Source organism: Lynx rufus, unplaced genomic scaffold (assembly GCF_022079265.1).
Source record: "Lynx rufus isolate CCGP_SWC_20201006 ecotype Redwood Valley unplaced genomic scaffold, mLynRuf1.p SCAF_5, whole genome shotgun sequence".
NCBI classification, from domain to species: Eukaryota; Metazoa; Chordata; class Mammalia; order Carnivora; family Felidae; genus Lynx; species Lynx rufus.
The window spans coordinates 93,025,015-93,047,335 of NW_025814867.1; the positions used below are offsets into that span (position 1 = coordinate 93,025,015).

The following is a 22,321-nucleotide window of genomic DNA, read 5'->3' on the forward strand; positions in this document are numbered from 1 at the left end:
TAGTGTGAGTTGGAACAGCTGGGGATAGCCTTGTGAAAGAGGTGGGAGTTGAATAGGAACTTCAAGGATGGATAGAATGTGTGTAGGTGGAAGGGAGGGATCAAGACATTCCAGTGATGATGTGATCAGTGGTTTAGAATTGGGAATGAGATAATATGGTCAGAAAGAGTGAGAAGTGGGATCTAGTTATGATCATGTTGGTTATGAGTGGAAGATAACATGAAGCTGATAATAAGGAACCAGAATATGAAGTGATTTAGACTTTATCTGGTAGGAAATGGGGAAATCGCTGTCTCTCAGAATTTACTTTGTCTGCTAATAACATTGCTGCTCCAGATCTCTTGGTGCTGTTTACTTGCTGTATCTTTTTCCATCCTTTTACTTTCAAGCTGTTGGTGTCTTTGAATCTGAAGTGTGTGTATCAGAGAGAGAATATAGTTGGAGCTTGCTTTCTTATTGAATCTGACATTCTCTGCCTTTGATTGTGTGCTTAGTTAATTACATTTTATGTGGTTTTTGTTACGGTTGGAATTACCTGTGCCATGTTGCTTTTTGTTTGCTTACCTCTCATGGTTTTGTTCCTCTGTTCTCATGTATGGCCTTCGTTTTTTAAGGTGCCATTTGTAGGTCCAGGTTTGATTTTTTTTTTTTGTTAGTATTACATAAATTATTTTCTTTAAAATTTTTTTTACATTTATTTATTTTTGAGAGAGCGCACAAGTGGGGGAGGAGCAGAGAGAGAGGGAGACAGAATCCAAAGCAGGCGCCAGGATCTGAGCTGTCAGCACAGAGCCCGACGCGGGACTCAAACTCACAAATGGCGAGTTCATGACCTGAGCCGAAGTTAGATGTGCAACTGACTAAGCCATCCAGGAGCCCCTTCTATCATCTAAGAACTGGGGACCACTCTGTTCTAGGATAGTTCTGCTGATTAGGCTCCTCATCTGCTGTGCAACCCCCAGCCCCTCTTTTTTTGGCTTTTTTTTTTTCTAACCATAAAGCATTTTTTCCATCCAGATTCCCAGGTATATTAACTTTTATGTTTTGTAGCTCTTCTAATTCACTATTTTACCTGAAATTTTATATTTCCTGATCATATAGCTGGTACTTTTTAATATTTTTTCTGTTATGTAATTTGCCTTTATTAACTGGACTTTTGACAGCCAAGTATATTGTTGGAATGTATCTTCTTTGTTAATATATACTCTTCGAATTTATTACTGCAAAAACTTATGTTGTTAGGAAGCCATCATATTATTTGATGGTTTCTTTTCATGAAGAATGAACATAACTTTGAAACTCCCCAAAGGAAAAATTATTTGTGTGGTTTATAAATTTATCAGGACTGTACAGTTTCTGGGATGTCCTATTATAACTCTGTAAAACTTAGCAACTGAACCTGTCTTATGGGGCTCTCAAAAAAAATTTTTTTTTGACCATATCTTGGAAGATAGTGGGGCTTGTAAGAGCTCTTTGCACCCAAATTTATGTGTTTAGTGAGAAGCTGATTTTTATTACAGTTGTGAAAGATTCCAGTAATAATAGCTCATTCCAGGTATCTCTGTCATAATATAGATCACTGCTTCTCAAGCTATTAGTTGTGAAGTATTAGTTAAAAAAATTTCCAGTTCATCAGACTGATATTTTTGTAACATAAAATACAAATCAATTACTAGAAAAGTGAAATTAAAAAATACAAAATATAGGCCCCACTCTTAAGATTCATAAATATGAAATTATTCTGTCAAATTGCTGTGAAAGATTCTAAGCACTTATTCTCAATTTCTGTGTTTATCTTATCGCAAGGCAGTAGTAAATAGTTCATAGACTAATAACAAATAGTTTGCAGGTCAGTACAGACCATACTTTTTATCTTGTTTAGAAAATTTTTGTTATTGTTTTAGTTTTTAAATTTTTAATTGAAGTATAATTGACATAATATTATATTAATTTCAAGTGTACAACATAGTGATTTGACAGTTATATACATTATGAAATTCTTACCATGATAAGTGTATTACGGTATTATTGACTATATTCCCTGTGCTGTACTTTTCATCCCTATGATTTATTCATTCTACAGTGGGCACTTTGTACCCCTTAATCCCCTTCACCTATGTTGCCCAGCCTCCCAACCCCTAGACCATACTTTTTAGTAACATATCCATGGCCTGTTCTTTGTAGTGTTTATTATGAAATTTTAGTATCGTAGTCAATATGGTGAATAGCATTTATCCTTTAAAAAATATTTTCATGTGTTTCCTTTTCAGAACCGAGAGCTCCAAATCATGAGAAAGCTAGATCACTGTAACATAGTTCGATTGCGTTATTTCTTCTACTCAAGTGGTGAGAAGGTAGGTCTTGAAGAAAGTGTGTACTGAATATTGTGATAGACTTGTTATTCTAAAAATAGTCCTTGTTCTGCACCCGATCCCCCACCCTGGCCCAGTGAGTGAAACAGTTTTGCTAATATTAAATGGAAGAATTCTAAAGCATAAGCCCTAGTAATCCTGAGCTCAAGACATAATCATTGACTATCAGTAGTTGTATCAGAAAATGTTAATGAGATGATAAAGGGAAATGAATTTTGAAGAATTTTCTTTTTTGGAACATTTGTCTTTAGTTCTTTACACACACACACAAACATACACACTCATACACACACATATATTTATTTATTTTTTAAACTTCTGTGTTCCTTATGCGTTTCTGGAGCCACATGATAGTTCTAGTTGTTTATTAGAGGGTGGAAAATGATGTCATTTTGTTAAGTGGAAGTATTGGAGGGAAAGGGGAACAGGAGGACTTCAGTAGGACCAGAATGAGACTTCAACATTGGGAGGCAAATTTAACCTATCCTTGGTGAGGGAGAAAGTTAGAAAGGTACAGTATTATAGAGCTTGTTATACATGGTCATTATTTATGATTGCATTTAATTTTGTGAAAGCAAAGGATAATTTAAGAAGACCATATACTGTGAATCCCTGACCCTTTTGGTTTTTCTCTTCAAATAATAATAATTAATGTCATTGTGCTCCCTGGAGATGGAAGCACAGAAAGTCTGTTTCTTCTGTTTTACCTTCTTCTTTCTGCCTGTTCACTGTCCTTTCTTCCCAGATTCAGTATTTTCCTTAAATTTCTACTTTACTGGTTTCTGGTGAGGGGGCAGGGCAAATAACAAACCACTTAATCTTTTTGGCTAAATAAATATGACTTTGGATAGGTTCATTTGATATTTTTGACGTCAAGTTGCACATATTATCTTAAGTTCCTAGATCTGTAATCCCTCTTGATTACTAAGCCCAGTGTTCTTTTTACTTCATGTAACTACTTCCCAGTGTATCAGAGTTTAATCATTTTCCATTAAATTTTAGTTATTTCCTTAGAAGTTATTTTTTTCATGACAGAGCCTGTAATATGGGAAGATGCCTATGTATTAAGCCAAAACTGTGATATACATTGTGTAGATACATAAATGTTATTTATATATTTGTGTGTGTGTGTGTGTGTGTGTGTGTGTGTGTGAGTGAGTGAGTGTGAGTCACAGCTAATGTTTTAGCAATGATAATTAGCAAATTGGTTCCTTTGTGACTCTTGTTTCTCAGGTGCTTGTATTAGGGACTGTAAGCCTTTATAAGTATTTGAGCTCTTTTGTTTCTAAAGCCAATTATGAGGTTCATGCCACTTTTTTTTTTTTTCTTAAAAACCTAGCAAACAGCGTGTTATGTCTTTAATCTTATTTGTTTTGATATGTCTTTACTTTTTCCTGGCCCTTCCCAAATAAAATTATGGAACATCTGTTATGTTCACAGCACTCTTACAATGGAATTTTGCATCCTCATGACTTTTTGTTGTTAGATGCTAGACCTAATAATACCTCAGGGAGGAAAGTAGAGGTCAGAATTATCAAAGCCCCTAAACATTTTCTCCTGATTACTTTATTAGCTCTCCCTATATGGCAGATACTGTTTTTAGTACTTTACAAATATTAACTCATTTAATGCTCACAAAGATAAAGAGCAGAAAAAGAAGAATATCAAACTTTTGAATATCAGGCTGTGTTTGTGGTGGCATCAAAAGGCTTACCTATCTGGTTTTGGTCTGGTGGAAGCCCTGATCACAGTCTGCCCTCACCCTCACTTAATTCTGCCTTGGTAGTGACAGTGGACTATTATTTGTGTATCCCAATGGATGATTTTCCTCCCTGTTGCTGTTTAGAGCTGCTTATTATTAAAAATGGTCTTATAGATAAAGAGCAATTGAGAAGTTATTAAAGGAGGTTAACCAGAAGGACAGTGAACCTCTATTATAAAAAAGAAACTACTTTATAATGTTTTATTTATCTCAGAACTTTCTCTTGAGCATTGTAAATTTTTCATAGTGAAAAAAAGATTCCTCTTAATTTTGGATAGCTTCATTAACAAAACAGAAAGGGGGAAAAAAAGTTGTGATATATTGCTGAAAATAATGATCCTTCCTTAACAAAAAGAGGTTTTCTGAAGATATGCAGAAATACACAGGTGCAGGACCTCCCATGATCTTCTAGCCACCGAAAAGATGATTTCTTCTTGCTTTCCTCACCATCTCTACTTCCATTCTTCTGAATTGTTCTGGCAGGGCTAACATTACTCAAGAGACCAGGTAATAAACTAATATGTCCCATATGAAAAGACGGGTTCTGCTCTAGGGTTGAGAGTTCAGGTTTGTTCTGTTGTTGTTGTTGTTTTTTTTTTTTTTTAATCTTTTTTTTTTTTTTTAAAGTTTATTTATTTTTGGGACAGAGAGAGACAGAGCATGAACGGGGGAGGGGCAGAGAGAGGGAGACACAGAATCGGAAACAGGCTCCAGGCTCCGAGCCATCAGCCCAGAGCCTGACGCGGGGCTCGAACTCACGGACCGCGAGATCGTGACCTGGCTGAAGTCGGACGCTTAACCGACTGCGCCACCCAGGCGCCCCTGTTGTTGTTGTTTTTAAATATTTATTTATTTTGAGCAAGAGAGGAGAGAACGCTAGTTGGGGAGGGGCAGAGAGAGAAGGGGAGAGAGAACTGAAGCAGCCTCCACGCTCAGCATGGAGCCTGAGGCAGGGCTTGATCCCACAATCTATGAGATCGTGACTGAGGTGAAATCAAAACTCAGACATTAACCAACTGAGCCACCCAGGTACCCCAGGAGCTTAGGTTTGTTATTATCAGTTCTGACTCTCCAAGAGTAGATTACTGAGAGTGAACTTAGAACTACAGTTGTAGAAAGGGATCTAAATGTCTTAGGAAATTCTTACAGACCTTTAAAGATGATTTCTGTCTGAAGAGAAGCTTGGTGTACTGCCTGTGTGTGTGCGCGCGCGCGTGTGTGTGTGTGTGTGTGTGTGTTTATGTTTATATATATATAAATTTGGGGGGAGGAAATAACAAGTTAATAGTTTTGAGATGTCTCTGGGACAAGCAAATAGAAATACCCATTAGATACATGTATGATTTCACATGTAGTGGTGGTGGTGGTGTCAGGAAGTGGGGTGCTAAGTGGAGAAATGATATTGACAAAGTTGGGTTGAGAGAGTTGTGTAGCCATGTGAAAGAGCTCTTAGGAGTTCTGGGAGAGGGGCTGTTTGAGACCAGCACAGCAAAGAGCCAGCAGTTTGCCAAGTATTGTCTGCTGGTCCTAGAATGTGTTGAGGGTGAGAAGAGTCCTCATTTGAGAGAGCTGTAGGGAAACCATTGCCTTTGGGTGGGATCCAGGTGGATCTGGGGAAAAGCAGTGTAAGGGCAAAGCAGTATAAGAAGCCTCCATGAAGAGACTGGGATTCAAAAGAGTTCCTTTTTGGGGTTTCAGAGAGCTTAGGGGACCATCTGGACAGGAGATCAGTGGTCAGAACAGGAGCCCAAAGGAGATGTGAGGAGGCAGTTAGGGGGATGATTTTAGAAATTTTGAGGTTGAGAAAGAGCAGAATTCAGTGTTTCAAGATTATAAGGATGAAAGACTTAGTCGATGTATGAGTTCAGATATGAAATATTTTGTAACCTTTTCATCGTCATCATTATCTCTCTACCGTTTTCTGTCTCTTCTATGCCTATTGTCTCACTTCTGTTTAGTCTCCTCCATCTACTTTCTGGGTTTTTGCTCCTTTTACTCTGGGTTCTGGGTCTCTCTATGTTTTGGTCTGGGTTTCTGTCCCTCTTTCTTGGTCTATGTCACCCCCTCATTTCTTTTCCTGCTTTAACTCTGGTGTCTGTCTTTTGCTCTCTCTCTTGGTTACTCTCTCTGTGGATTTCAGCCTCATCTCTGGGTTTGTGTACTCTTCTTTCATTGGGTTTCTTCCCATCTTTCGTTGAATGCCTGATCCTTCCAAATCTTTATATAGATTCTCATCTGTCCTGAGCCTTCTTCATTCTCTTTCTATCCTGACTTTTAACTTCTACATCTCTACATATCTCATTCTATTTGTACATGTTTTACAAAATTGTATGAATAATTATTTATAATCTTATTAAATATTGGAGATCTCATAATATTTCTGGTTATTGGTTATATAGTATGTATTTCACTGAGTTGTTGAACTGCATAATACCCCCTAACTACTCCCACATTGTTATTTTTAATTTTAAAATTATAGCTAAGCTATCCCAAAGCTTCATTATAATTTTTGTCCATAAGCACTCTTCAGTTGTGGATGAAGTTAGAGTAGGATTGTTGTAATACTTGGCAGATATTTCCACTGATCACAGTTTGAAAGGTTATATCTGTTTTGGTGAACTTGTCTTTATTTTGCTCCACTCTGCCATTTTAAACAGTATTTTTATTTAGGGATTATGAATAATCAGCTTTTAGCATATAACTGAGGAAAGGAGTAACCAGGATGACTAAAAGAAGGAGGAATTAAGTCAGAACAGAGACCAGAGGTGTTACTTAGTCTTAGTTGTAGTCTTCTGATTCGAATTACTAGTGTTTGCTATAGTAACTAGAGCATCATGTAGTCAATTAGTATACTTTAGATTACCCAGTAGGTTTTAGTAACTGATTTAGTTCAGAAAAAATAGCACTCTTTCTCCTTGACCAGAGGAAAAATGGGATTTTTGAATGTTTTGAAAGTCTAGGCTTAATATACTTTTGTGAATTCTGAGTACCCTAGAGAATGGTGTTTTTTCAATATCAGTATTTGGCAGTAGAAATTCCTTTCCCCCTAAATAAAATTTTATGAAGAACCCCTATTCTGTAAATAGAACAGATAAAAAGGAAAATTGCTTTGGTTCAAACTGGGGTATGGGACCAGCTGACTTTGCTTTTCTGAGTTGCAGCTCACCTCTGTAGAACCCTAGGACTCTGAATGACATAGTTTGTAAACCACATTGTGTCTTTACAGGAGCCTTAAATTTTATTTAAATTAATTTTTTAAGAAAAATTTTTATAAGTAAACTTACGTGTGAAACTATCTTACCTTTGTTCATCATAGATTGATTACTTGGATAATAAAGAAATTGCCTTCCTTAAAATAAAACTCTCCCTCTACTTGCATGAGAGGCAGTTTAAATAGCAAGGATGACAAATTGATTTCATTCCTCATATTAACTTTGTTCTATTGATAGTAACTGTGTAGAGGGCTGTATGCAGAGGAAGATTCTACCACTGCTTTTGGGATCAGAGAGAAGAATGCTGTGCTTGATTATGCCTGTTTGTCACTAGCCCTGGAGAGGAAAGGGTAGGAGTGAATCTGTTCTGAAAATTAAAGAGCACTAGCTGGATTTGCGTCCCAATTCTGCCACTTGATAGCAGTATGACTGGGCAAGATACTTACTGTAGTAAGCCTTTTCCCCTTCTCATCTATACAGTAAGGGTTTTGTAAGAAAAAAGTGTAATAAGTTTAAGTGCTTATCATAGCACTTGGCATATAATTAACACTCATTAACTATTTTACAATTTATTGTTTAATAATAGCAAATATATATTACACTTGCTCTGCATCAGGTATTGCTGTAAGCACTTTACATGTACTTTATAACTCACTTAAACTTTACAGCGACCCCGTAAAGAATGAGTACTGTTACTGTCCCCCATTTTATGGAAGAAGAAACTGAGGCAATTGCAGTTAAGTAAGTTAGCTGAGAGTCCTACCGCTATTGAGTGGCAAAGTTAGGAGTCAACTCTAGAAAGTCTGTCTCCAGGGTCTGTATAGTATGCTGTATATACTATTTAGCATAGAATGTAAATTTCTCCAGGAGTAGTGTATTAGAAATATAACATTTAAAAATATCTCAGCAATTATTGCTAAACAAGGAGAAGTTGTATAGTGTCTACTTTGGAGAATTTTTAGAAAAGAGTAAATAGCCTTTTGTTCTATGACAAAAATTATAGCAGCAGTGATAATAATATCCAAAATTTATGTGGTGCTTACTGCCACATAGTTGTAGACTCTTCAGCTATTAAGTCTGTGTTCTTTCCAAATACCCACTCTCTGAAATCTTCCAAGTTCATTTTAATTTCAGCCTGTTGGCACTATATAGTGTTTTAGGTACAAAGACAAAGTATAAGGTCTGTCTAAATGAATTTGAGAAAGACAAGAAAAGAAATATACTGTAAAATGACAAATGGAGTAACAATTACTTGCACTATGAACAGAAATACTATAGAGAAAAGTAATAAATTATCCAGAGTGGTCAGCAAAGGAATTACATAGGAAAAATGATACTTAGGGTTTTGAGGAGGAGCTCTTTAGATAAATAGTACAGTATAAGTGTGCCAGGTTAGAAGTACAGGATGTTTGAAATGCTTGGTGAGGTTAAACAACATAGTCTGTGTAGAAGAGATACAAGTATTTTGAAAGTTCTGGTATATAAAGTATGGGAGTGTGGGTCTAGTAGTGGGAGTTGAGGCTAGGGATGTAGAAAGGAGTTCATAAGTGATTGATTGGATCAAGGTCAGCCTCCCTATGTGAAAAGTGTCTTTTGTTACTTTTTAATTAAATGAAATCTCAAGTTCTAGAAATGGTGTATGTATAGAAATGCTGTACAAAGTTATAACTGTGTACACCTGGTCTGCTTTACAAAATACAACTCTCCTCCATTCCTTTATCTTCTCTCTTTCACCTTCCTTATTTTGTGAAAATCACTGGTAGCAGAGAATTTTATTTACTGAAATAAAGACGTTGTGTAAATAACTCCACAATTTTGTTACTTAAAATTTCATGTTGAATTCTATTAAAGTGGTATACATATTATCTGTATGAAAATTTTCCTGATGATCAATGCAGGCTTTTCAATAGGAGTGTGAACTAGAGAATGAATGTATAGATAATGCAGAATTCTTGAGGTAGATGAATTGTCAAGGCTCTTCATAAATTATAAATGATAGCAAGTGAGATGATAACTGTCATTTGTTTGAAGATGTGAATCTATAGGTTTCTTTTGAATATCAGTTACCACCTTGTTTTTATGTTATTTTAATATATTTTAATGAAAGTATAAAATATTACAGTTCATATTAGAAAAAAATTGAAATAACACAGGACAGTAGATAAAAGTAAAATCTTTAACCTGATATCTAAATCCTCAAATCCCTCTCTGTAGAAGTAAATTTCCTGTATTCATATATGAGCATGTATATCACATGTTAATGTAATAATACTCATATTATTTTGAAACATGTTGCCCTCATTCCCCAAATATAACAATATGGTGTTTTATGTCTATATGCATAGACACTGCACCTAATTTCCCCCATTGTTAACATCTTACATTAGTATGGTTACATTTGTTAGCATTAATGAATCAAATTGATACATTATTATTAACTAAATTCCATAGTTTATTTAGATTTCCTTACTTTTTCCTAATGCTTTTTTCTCTTCTATGATCCCATTTAGGCTACCACATTACATTTAGTTATTTTGTCTGTTAGGCACCTCTTGACTGTGGCAGACTTTTCCTTGCTCTTGGTGACTGACAGTTTTGAGGAGTACTGGTTGCTTGCCTCACTATTGGGGTTTGTGTGATATGTATCTCATAATAAATTGGTTATTTGTAAAAGTCCACAGTGCTGTGTTCATCACATCATATCAATGGCATATACCATTAGCACAACTTGTGGATGTTATTAACCTTGATCACCTGGCTGACCTAATACTTTTCAGTTTTCTCCACTGTGAAGTTATACCCCTTCCCTCCCACCCCTGCAGCTTTCCATGCTCTGTCCTTTGTAAGGAAGTTACTTTGGAAGGAAACCTACAGCTCAGAAGGGAGGACTTATGTTCCTTCTCCTTAAGAGCAGATCGGCTACATAATTATTTGGATTTCTTCTGCATGAGACATGGTCTTTTCTCCCCCATTTATTAATCTTTTTAGTCATTTTATTGGTTGGACTATTCCAGCTTTGGCCTTTGGGAGCTCTTTCCAGTTAGCTTCTGTCTACTTTTGACATACCCTATTCATGTGGGCTTTTGTTTAGTTTTGCTTTTGAGCATGTCTCTACTTTCTGGCATGCAGATTATTTTTAATTTCTTGCTCTACGCAAATTTCCAACTGTCTTTTAAAGTTTGTTTTCATGTTTATTTATTTTTGAGAGAGAGACTGAGAGACTGAGCACTAGTGGGGGAGGGGCAGAGAGCAAGGGAGACACAGAATCTGAAGCAGCCTCCAGGTTCTGATGGTCATCACAGAGTCCAATGCGGGGCTTGAACTCATGAACCACAAGATCATGACCTGAGCCCAAGTTGGACGCTTAACCAACTAAGCCACCCAAGCACCCCTCCAACTGTCTTTTTGTGTGCACATGCAAAGACATATTTTCATACACATGATTCCTAGAAATGGCATTGCTGAGTTGAATTGGATCTCTGTACATCTCTTTGGGATGTATTATATTAGTGCATTGATTTCCCAAAAGGTTGCAAGAGTTTGGGGTTTTCAGCACAAGTGTATGATAGTTCATATTGAACAATGACCCTGTCCCAATACATACTTTTCTCAGATTGAATTTTCTTTTCTGGTTTGTTAGGTGAACAATGATAGCTCATTGTTATTTTTATTATAGTTCTTTAATTATGAATGAGGTTAAGCATCTTTATTTTTATTGGCCATTGGTAGGACTTATCAGCCATTTGTTTATGTCCCTTTTAATTTTTTTTTTTCATCGGTATGTTAGTATTTTCTTACTGACTTCGGTCATAATTAATGAGTTATTTGTATTTTAAACAAAACAAATTAGGGGCAGCTAGGTGGCTAAGTGAGTTAAGCATCTGACTTCAGCACAGGTCATGATCTCGCAGTTTGTGAGTTCGAGTCCTACATCGTGCTCTGTGCTGATAGGGCAGAACCTGCTTTGGATTCTGTTTCTCTCCCTCTCTCTCTCTCCCACCTCTACTCGCACGCACACTCTGTGTCTCCAAAAAAAATGAAATTTAAAAGCATTAGTCATTTGTCCTATATGAGCAGAAATTTTTTTGCCAAGTTGTCAATTTTTAAAAAATTATAGTTGATATACAATGTGTGATAGTATTTTTCAGTGTACCATAGTGATTTGACAACTACGTACATTACAAAATGCTCACCACGATCGGTGTGTTTACACCTGTCACCATACAGAATTATTAATGATATTATTGGCTACATTCCCCATGCTGTATTTTTCATCCTTGTAACTTACTTATTTTATAGTTGAAGTTTGTACCTCTTAATCCCCTTCACCTATCCCCCCATTCCCCTCCCCTCTGGCAACCATCAGTTTGTTTTCTGTATTTAGAAGTATCTTTCTGTTTTGTTTGTTTGTTTTTTCTTTTAGATTCCACATTTATGTGAAAGCATATGATATTTGTCTTTCTTAGTCTGGCTTATTTCACTAGCATAAACTCTCTAGGTCCATCCATGTTGTCACAAATGGCAAGTTTCATTCTTTTTTATTGATGAGTAATATTCCATTGTGTATATATGCCACATCGTTTTTACCCATTCATCTATTGATGGACACTTATTTTGCTTCCATGTCCTGGCTGTGGTAAATACTGTTGCAGTAAACATAGGGATGCATATATCTTTTCAAATTAGTGTTTCTGTTTTTTTCAAGTAAATACCCAGATAGTGGAACTAGATTCTATGGCAGTTCTAGTTTTAATTTTGGGGGGAATCTTCATACTGTTCCACAGTGGTTGCACCAGTTTACATTCCTACCCAGCAGTGCATGAGGATTCCCTTTTCTCCACATCCTCGCCAACACTTGTGCTGTTTCTTGTCTTTTTTATACTAGCCATTCTGACTGGTGTGAGGGTGGTATCTTACTGTGGTTTTGATTTGCATTTCCCTGATGATTAGTGAGATTGAGCATGTTTTCATGAGCCTATAGGCCATCTCTATGACTTCTTTGGGAAAAAACTATTCAGGTCTTTTGTTCATTTTTAATTGGATTATTTGGGGTGGTTTTGGTGTTGAATTGTATGACTTCTTTATATATTTGGGATATTAACCCCTTTTCAGATCTATCATTTGCAAAGATCTTCTGTCACTCAGTAGATTGCCTTTTTGTTTTGTTGATGGTTCCCTTCACTGTATAAAAGCTTCTTAGTTTAATGTAGTCCCAATTGTTTACTTTTGTTATTGTTGCCCTTGCCTGAGGAGATGGAACCAGAAAAATATTGCTAAGGCAGGTATCCAAGAATGTACTGCCTATATTTTCTTCTAAGAGTTTTATGGTTTATGTTAGAAAGTGGTCTGGTTTCATTCTTTTACATGTAGCTCTCCGTTTTTCCTAACACCATTTATTGAAGAGATTGTCTTTTCCCCCGTTTTATATTCTCACCTCCTTCATTGTAGATTAATTGACCAAGGTAGGTTTAATTCTGAGTTCCCTGGTTTTTCCATTGATCGATGTGTTTGTTTTTGTGTCAGTACCATACTTTTTTATTATGGCTCTGTAGTGTAATTTGAAGTTTGGGATTGTAATACCTCCAGCTTTGCTCTTCTTTATCAAGATTGATTTGGGTATTTGGGATATTTTGTAGTTCCATACATATGTTAGGATTATCTCTTCTAGTTCTGTGAAAAAATACTCTTGGTATTTTGATAGACATTACATTGAATCTGTAGATTGCTTTGGGTAGCATGGACATTTTAACAATGTTAATTCTTCTAGTCCGTAAGCATGGTACCTTTTTGTGTTGTCTTCAATGTCTTTAATCATTGTTTTATAGGTTTTAGAGTATAGGTCTTTTACCACCTTGGATAAATTTATTCCTAGGTATTTTCTTCTTTTTGATGCAGGTATAAATGGGATTGTTTTCTTAATTTCTCTTTCTGCTACTTTGTTATTAGTGTGTAGAAATACAGCAGATTTCTGTATATTACTTTTGTACCCTGCAATGTTACTGAATTCATTAATTAGTTCTAATAGTTTTTGGTGGACAAAAATATTGTCCTTGTTTAAAATTTGGCTCTTTTTTTTTCTTCTGGAAAGTTGTATAAAAGTTTGATGTTTTTATATAATCTTAATGGCATCATTTTCCTTAATAGCTTATAGATATTTTGCCTCCAGGATTGCAAACACACTCATGTTTTCCTCTGGTAGATTTATAGTTGGTATTTTTTTTAACTTTTGTAGTTTTGGTATTTATTTTGTGTTATATATAATGTGAGATGAGGATGAAGCTTGCCATTATCTTATATGCCAGGTACTTGTCTCCCTTTCCCCATTCCCACCCCTCGCAAGGAAAAGAATATTTCCCTTTCCCTAATCGACCCACTTTATTTACTGTTAGTGTTATTCCCATCTCTGGCCTACTCTGACACACCCATTGGAGAAAAGGCATTCATTTTTAAGTTTTTTGTTTTTTGGGTTTTTTGGGGAGGAGGTTTGCTAGTCAAGTTCCTAAACCCAGTTCTGAGGAGAATCCTGGGCTGTCTACTTTGTTGAATGTCTTCTACTGCGGTTCTATGATAAGCCGCTTTGCATTCCATCAAATTTTTAGAATTATAGCATGATTTTGCTTAAAGCTGCAGCCTCAAGTAATTTTGTTTCCTTGACCTCAAAAATCATCTGTCTATTTTCCAAATGTTGGATAGAGTTGTCTCAGCTCTTGTTTAGTTGTTAGGTGTGATCAAAGTTTTATCACTTAAATTTATTCCCGACTGAATGGTTTTAGAGTAGAGTTCACAGAGGAGTGATTACCAGCAATTAGAGAGTAGTTTGTTAAAGTGACAACTAGAAAAACTGAACCACTGAGAGAAATACTCCCTAAATTGTACATCATGTAATATATTAGAGATTTCTGAATAAGATCCATTTTGTATATTAGCAGAATTCTTTTTAAAAGATATTTAGCATGGGGCACCTGGGTGACTCCGTCGATTGCGCATCCGACTTCGGCTCAGGTCATGATCTCACGGTTTGTGGGTTCGAGCCCCGCATCAGGTTCTGTGCTGACAGCTCAGATCCTGGAGCCTGCTTCGGATTCTGTGTCTCCCTTTTTCTCTGCCTCTCCCCCACTTGTGCTCTGTCTCTCTCTCAAAAATAAATAAAATGTAAAGAAAAAAAAAGAAGCAAAATTAAAAAAAAATTTAAAAGATATATAACAGTGACTCCTTAGTAAATTTGGGGGAAACCTAATAATTGTCCTTTGAAATTAGTACTTTCTCATTATGTGAGAGACTGTTTTCAGGCATATCCATTCAAATGATAGTTTTTACATGTTGTATTTTTATATTTGGCTTTTAAAGCTTATAGCTAAGCTGTGAGTATTCAAATATTGTCTAGTAACCTAAAAGAGAGAGACTACATTGAGAAAATGGCAGACCTAGGATATTTTAGAAAATTACAAGCGATAGAAAAGCTGAGTCGTGGTCCTTTCTTCTCAAAATATTAGCATACCCTGTCCTATGAATTATATTTTTCATGAACCTCCCAATAAAACTACTTTTGGAATGTGAAAATATTAGTCTTTTCTGTACTTGATGTTTCCTACAGATGGGCTTTCCTCAGGGATTATTCCTATGACTATTACATTTAGCAGAATATCTGTCTGTAAGTTTAATAAGAGTATTTAAAGAACATGATATTGTTGAGCCCATTTATTTCAAATCAAGAGCAGTGATAGTGTTATTAGTTGGCTGCTTTGGTTTCCAGCCTTAGGATCCAGTTAGATTAAAAAAAAAAAAAGTGGATGTGATTTTAATACAAGCACAGAACAATGAAATAAAAGGTATTTACAGTGCCTTTAAGTATAATGAGACACCTTCAATGTTTCAGAAAATGAAGACATTCAAAATGACAGTTTTAAATGTATATGGACATTTATACTTCACTTACAAAATGGACAGATGTCCTGTATGGTTCTAAAGAAGTTGCAAGTTTTTGAGAATTAATGGAGTGAATAAACAAAATATATTTGAGCAAAGAGACAGGTTTATGTTAATCTGCAAAGCAGTAGTCTAAATATAATTTAAATCCCATATTTCTCATAGCGTAGTGAATTAGAACATTCAGCCTATAGCAGACATGGTTTCTTTAATCTTTCTTTGGTGTATTCTGCTTTTTTAATATTAGGAATAAAATACATTACCTAAAAATGGATACTTATCTGTATGTCAAATGAAGCCTGAACTGTGCCAAGTAGAGTGGAATTATCTTTACTGATCTGAACATAATAGTTCAACTGTAATCTAATATTGCATTAAGTTTCTCATCAACTGCACCTCAATGTAGATTGCCTTTTGAGTTCTCTTCATTACACCTATCATTTATTTTCCAACTGAATTGCTGTCAAGTCTTATCTGTCATTCTACATAATAAATTGATACTTTGAGTTTAATCATAGGGTTTTGTATTTATCTTTGTTAAATATTATATTGTAGGTTTCCTGGATATTAGAGTTCTTTAAACTCTTATTTGGTCTTCCATTTTAAGCCATTCTTCTTGGGTTTGTGTCAGTCTTTGGTGATTGTGTTAAAGTCAGAAATTGTAAATTGCCACATTCATCCCCTGATGTGTTTTATTTGGCTAGTGCATTCTGTTAATTTTTTGTGAATTAGGATGCTTAGAGTTAAGTTTTGTACTATCTGTCTGATTTATTAACCACTACCCCTTACTACAGTACCCATTTTGGCCTCACACATTTACATTTGTTGCTTAGCCATTGAAGGCATTTGCTTTTGCGACCCCTAATATACGAAATCATTTTTGAAAATATTGATTAGGACAGGGGAAGGACAGAGCTTATACAACTAGAAACTAGAAACTCTTCTCGAATTTGACATTAATGTTTTCATTTTTTATTCTTCACTTTTGGTATACTGTTTAGCAAATTAGTTAAATTGTAATACAGTGCTATACATATCTTCAGGTCATTCATAAATCATAAATATATCAGGGGCGCCTGGGTGGCGCAGTCGGTTAAGCGTCCGACTTCAGCCAGGTCACGATCTCGCGGTCTGTGAGTTCGAGCCCCGCGTCGGGCTCTGGGCTGATGGCTCAGAGCCTGGAGCCTGTTTCCGATTCTGTGTCTCCCTCTCTCTCTGCCCCTCCCCCGTTCATGCTCTGTCTCTCTCTGTCCCAAAAATAAATAAACGTTGAAAAAAAAAATTAAAAAAAAATCATAAATATATCATAATTAACTCTTTCAAATGATTTATTAAAATTAAGAAACCCTGTAATTAGCTAATCAGGTTTTTTTTAAAGGATAGTTTTAACACCTGTGTTAGTGACCTTTCTGAAACCCAAAGCTTACCATCACTTGAATTCTATGTACACATCCCTTTGACACCAGCTGGACGTTCTATTTATGTGTTCCTTTTATTGGACCTCAACTTCACTTGAAGCTTCTTGTCTAAACTTCATCTCTGAAATTAAAAAAAACTTTAATGTTTTTAAATTTATTTTTGAGAGACAGAGCGTGAGTCAGGGAGGGACAGACACAAAAGGGAGACACAGAATCTGAAGCAGGCTCCAGGCTCTGAGCTGTCTCAGCCTGACACGGGGCATGAACCCACGAACCACAAGATCATGACCTGAGCCAAAGTTGTACACTTAACCGACTGAGCCTCCCAGGCGCCCTGTGAAATTTTCTTCTCTTAGCCTGCAGTATTACTTTCACTACCTTTAGTTCTGCAAATGACCTTATTTCTTATTTTACAAGAAAGAGTGTCCTTAAACATATACTTATTTTACTTACAATTCTCACTAACTTAATTTATTTTAGGTGTACAGGAAAAAAAATGTGGTGTCATTTTTTTCTAACAATGATAGTAGTGAAAATTTAGAGACTGTTTAATTAATTTCAACTTATTTGTTTCTCTGGTTCTCTGTTACTCTCATGTTTAGCTAGCCAATATACTTGCCCCTCCCAACCTCCCTTTTCTTTCAGTCCTTATTGCCGAAGCCCTGATGTAGGCCTTGGATTCTTACAGGTTTCTAGAGGCTGACACTGCTTTCACTCTTAACCTTCCTAACTCCTCCTTGCCCCCTTACCATATCCCACTTTGCACAGTGCTGTTTGAGTTAAAGCCGACTTGTAAGACTGTCATCCTAATTCTTTTTATAATTTTTTTTTTGTCATCCTAATTCTTAAATAATATTCATTGCCTCTGAGTTTAGTTTATTCACCAAATATTTATTGAGTACCTACTATGTGGTAGGCAATATTCTAGGTGGAAAAGAGCAGTGAACAAAAGACAGTCTTATTTCTCATTGAGCTTAGTTGGGGGGAAGCAGACAATGTAAACTATGTGGTTAGAAAGCAATAAATATCTTGGGAAAAAATAATATGGGGAAGGTAGGTAGGATTGTGGGGTAGAGGAATTGGGGAGAGTCCAATTAAGGAAAGCCACTCTAAAACAGTAACACTTTAGCACAGATTTGAAGGAGGTGAGGCAAGTGAGGTGTGTGTTTATGTCTCGGGGGAGAATACTCTAGGCTGAAGGAGTAATCAGTATAGAGGCCCTGAATGTGAAAGCCTGCCAAATGTGGTCAAGAAATAGCAGGAAGCTGCTGTTGTCACTAGAGATGAGTGAGCAATGGGAACAGCAGTAAAGTAGAGGACAGGAAAATAAGGAAGTATGTGTGGAGGCCTTTGCAGACCACTAAGAATAAATCTTAGTGAGATAGAGTGGAAGAGCTACAATCTAACTTCTGTTTTGTTGATATTAGATTAAAGGGTAAAGATGGAAGCAAGGAGACCATTTAGGAGGATATTGGCGATAATCTAGGTGAGAAGTGGTAGTGGTGGAGACTAGGGTTGTAGCAGTGAAGATGGTAAGAATTGATTAGATCCTGAATAAATTTTAAAGGTGGAAACATTAATGTTTTTTTGGTGTATGTATATGTGTGAGAGAAAGATGGGGGTGGGAAATTAATGATGATTCTAAGGCTTTCAGCCTGAGCAATGTTAAGTGCACAATTTGACATAGTAGCCTGGAGTTAAAAGCAGAGGCCCAGCATATATATGAATTTGGGAGTCATCAGTGTAGAGTAGTATTGAACCTTCGGACTGGATGAAATCATCACGAGAGTGAGCTTACATTAAGAACAGTGATTGGAGGACTGAGCCCTGGGATCCTCCATTCCTTAAGTGAATGAGCCAGAAATGGAGAGCAAGAAGAGTAGTCTTTGAGGTAAGATGAAAACCAGAAGAGTATAGTGTTTTAGAACCCAAGTAAAGCAGGCATTCGGAAGAAGGGAACATGATCCAACTATGTTAAATAGTGGTGCTAAGTCACGTAGAAAGGGAGGGATAAAATGATGACTGAAAATTGGCATTGGATTCAGCAACAAGGAGATTACTGATCTTGAAGAACAATTCTGCTCGAGCAGTGGTGATGAAATCCTACTGGAGTGAGTTTCAGAGAAAATGAGAAGAGACTGGTATTGGAGAATGTCAGTTTAGACGCCTCTTTGGAGGAATTTTACTGTTATAGGAGGCCAGAAAATGTGGTAATTAGTGCAGTTAGAAGGAGTTTTCTTTTTAACAATGGGAGAAATAACAGCAAGTTTGTGTACAGATTGTAATGCTCCCAAAGAGAGAAAAATTAATGGAGAGAGATAGGAAAATTGCTGAAGCACTGATTGTGATTAGGAAAAGCAGAATAGTATGTGTGTGTGTATGTGTGTATATATAATTATTATTTTATGTTTAGTAGGGTTTACCTTAAAAAGGAACTTAGTTTAGTTAGAGGAGGGAAGGAAGAGCATATGGAATTAGATGATGTAGATGGGTGCATGTAGTGGTGCAAGCAAGGACATCAGCTGAGGGTGAAATGGAAAGAGGGGTATCGGAAATCAAAGGGAAGGACAGAAAAATCAAGTATGGTACTTTGGAAAAGTGAATGGACTAGGCAAATATATTATTGCTGGGCCAATTGAATTTCTTGATAATGAATTTAATGTGAGAAACACCACAGTTTTAGCCACATTCAGCAGTTTGGGTGCAGGCATGGAATGGATGGAAAGCTGGATTTAACCACGGTTGTGGCTTATTAAACAGATATGACTTGACACGCTTTTTCATAAAGGGCCAGATAATAAATATTTTTGGTTTTGCAGGCTAAAGTCTCAGTTATAACTATTCAGCTCTGCCAGTGTAGCCCCAAAGCAGCCATAGACAATACATACATGTATGAGCATTTCTTTGCTCCTTAAAACTTTATTTATAAAAACAGGCATCAGGCTTTTGCTGTTGTTTACTGACCCCTGTGTTAGAGAGTGAGGATAATGGTAGACTGTGGAATTTAAGCTGGATATGGAGAGAAGAGAGGAGAAAACGGGAGTGAGCAATAACGCAAAGGTAATAGAGTCAGTGGCATACTCTCTCACTAAACTGTTTCCTGTGCTCCACTGTATTCATTGATCTCATATCTTGTATACAGTTTTCTCTATGCCTTAAGTGCTCCTCTCATACTCAATTTAGATGTCATCTCTTTTATACCTACACCCTTATTACTTCCTTTGCAGTGGCTACTGACATGGAAAATGTCAGTATTAACATGAAAAATTTTCAGTAACTGCTGAAAATGGAAAATTTTCACTTCATTTTGGTAGATAACATGATTTCAAATTGGGAAGATTGTGAAAGTTTCTTTACTTACAGATTTTCCCATTCAGTAGCCAATTCTGGATTTGCATGTGATTCTCAACTTTGTTTTCTGCTTCATTTTATCTATCTGCTATTGTTCACATGAAGAGAGTAAGGGTAGCACTCTGTCCCTCTTTCCTACTTTGTACTTAGTTGGAATTCCCTTCTTTCTCTCCACTGATCTTGGATTCGTGTCTTTAGGCTGCTGAGAAAGGATGTTTAAACATATGACCTGCAATAAACTTGTGACTATGGTAACTCGCCTCCTTATAAGTTATTCTTTTTCTTTCAGTTACTTGTAGAAAACAGTGGTTATTCTACTAATTACAGACTATTAGACAAGCATAGAACCTTGTAGAGGTTAGAGAAATTTTGAAGACCATCTAGCCCAATTTTTCATATTATAGTTAAGGAACAAAGCCTAGAGAGATTGACTTGCATACATTAGCACAGAGCGAGGGCTGGAAATCTTAGCTCCCAGTTCAGTACTCACTCTACTACAGTGACAGCTTTCCTTATAGAATATGAGGGTACTGGTTCTCAAACTAGAAAATATGAAATTTTGTGGGGCACTGGGGTGGTTCAGTCGGTTAAGCTTCCGACTCCTGATTTCGGCTCAGGTCATGATCTCTTGGTTCCTGAATTCAAGCCCCATGTTGGGCTCTGAGCTGACAGTGCATGGCCTGCTTAGGATTCTCTATCTCCCTCTCTCTCTCTGCCCCTCCCCTGCTCTCTCTCTCTGTCTCTCTGAAAAATAAATAGACGTATTAAAAAAAAAGATGAAATTTTGTGACAGGTGATATCCTCTTATAACCAAAATAATAGTTTAAATATAGTTAGGAATCTTAACAGTATTGAAATGGCTATGTTTTTTCCATGAAATTATTAGTAAAAAGGTAGACTTGCTTTTACTATTATAGTTACATTCTGAATTATTTTTGTATAATTAAAATTGAATGCATGAATCTTTTCTTAAAAATCCGAATAAGTAGGAAAAAATCTGAATAAGTGACTATATAGATTTTACTCTAATTTGAATACTTAAAAGACTGGTTTCTAAGTTTGTTTTTTCTGTTTGTTTGTTTTCAATAAACTCTTTCAGAAAGATGAAGTCTATCTTAATCTGGTGCTGGACTATGTTCCGGAAACAGTATACAGAGTTGCCAGACACTATAGTCGAGCCAAACAGACGCTCCCTGTGATCTATGTCAAGGTATGTAAAAATGGAACAACTTTCCACTTTAAAAAGTACTTACTATGAAGCAAGAAAAGTGCTGGATCTGTTTTAACTATATTATTGCATCTAATGCCAAGGGGGGAAGCTGCAAAGTAGGTATTGCTAGAGTTTTGTTAAATTCTTGTATACTTTTTAAAGTGTGAAACCTTCACTCACCTTTTAAACTTTCATGACTCAGATATTAGAGATAACTTGTCATCTTTCTGACAAGTGAATTTTTCATAGACATTTATGCATTTTAATTTCATTAGCCATAGCACCTTTTTATTTAATTTCTGATACCTTTATTATGCCATAGACCAAAATAGGAGCAAGCATGTCATATAAAATTATAAAACATCTATATGTGATCAAATTAAATATTATATCATCATTTATAGATATGTTGTAACTGTAGCTAAAGTTTAAACTTCCTATAATTTTTTTTTTTTAATTTTTTTTTCAACGTTTATTTATTTTTGGGACAGAGAGAGACAGAGCATGAACGGGGGAGGGGCAGAGAGAGAGGGAGACACAGAATCGGAAACAGGCTCCAGGCTCTGAGCCATCAGCCCAGAGCCCGACGCGGGGCTCAAACTCACAGACCGCGAGATCGTGACCTGGCTGAAGTTGGACGCTTAACCGACTGCGCCACCCAGGCGCCCCTAAACTTTCTATAATTTTAAATATGCACAGATGTGCATATTAGGGTGTTACTTAAATTTTAGTACCTAATGTCATCTCATGGAGACACAGAGTGTCACAGACTGGCTAGGAATTTACCCAGCATAATTCTGATTAAAGTTGTGATTGCTAATTAGAAACATTTTTATTGTTATTATCATTATTATTATTAGGTTCAGATCTTTATCTATTTTTAATAATAATTATAATCATTTTCTTTTCTCTTTTCTTTTTTCTTTTCTTTTCTTTTATTTATTTTTTTTATTTTATTTTTTTTCAATATATGAAATTTATTGTCAAATTGGTTTCCATACAACACCCAGTGCTCATCCCAAAAGGTGTGCCCTCCTCAATACCTATCACCCACCCTCCCCTCCCTCCCA

General features: G+C 36.1%; 1 protein-coding gene across 3 annotated transcripts in view; it reads left to right on the top strand.

Annotated features, from left to right (window-relative positions):
* GSK3B (glycogen synthase kinase 3 beta) overlaps nucleotides 1-22,321 on the top strand; it is a 199,928-nt gene that overhangs the window by 88,374 nt on the left and 89,233 nt on the right. For all 3 annotated transcript variants that reach the window (XM_047099859.1, XM_047099857.1, XM_047099858.1), the window contains exons 3-4: nucleotides 2,271-2,354; nucleotides 21,141-21,251. In XM_047099859.1, coding sequence (XP_046955815.1) covers nucleotides 2,271-2,354; nucleotides 21,141-21,251 — 195 coding nt within the window. The remainder of the gene's footprint in view (nucleotides 1-2,270; nucleotides 2,355-21,140; nucleotides 21,252-22,321) is intronic.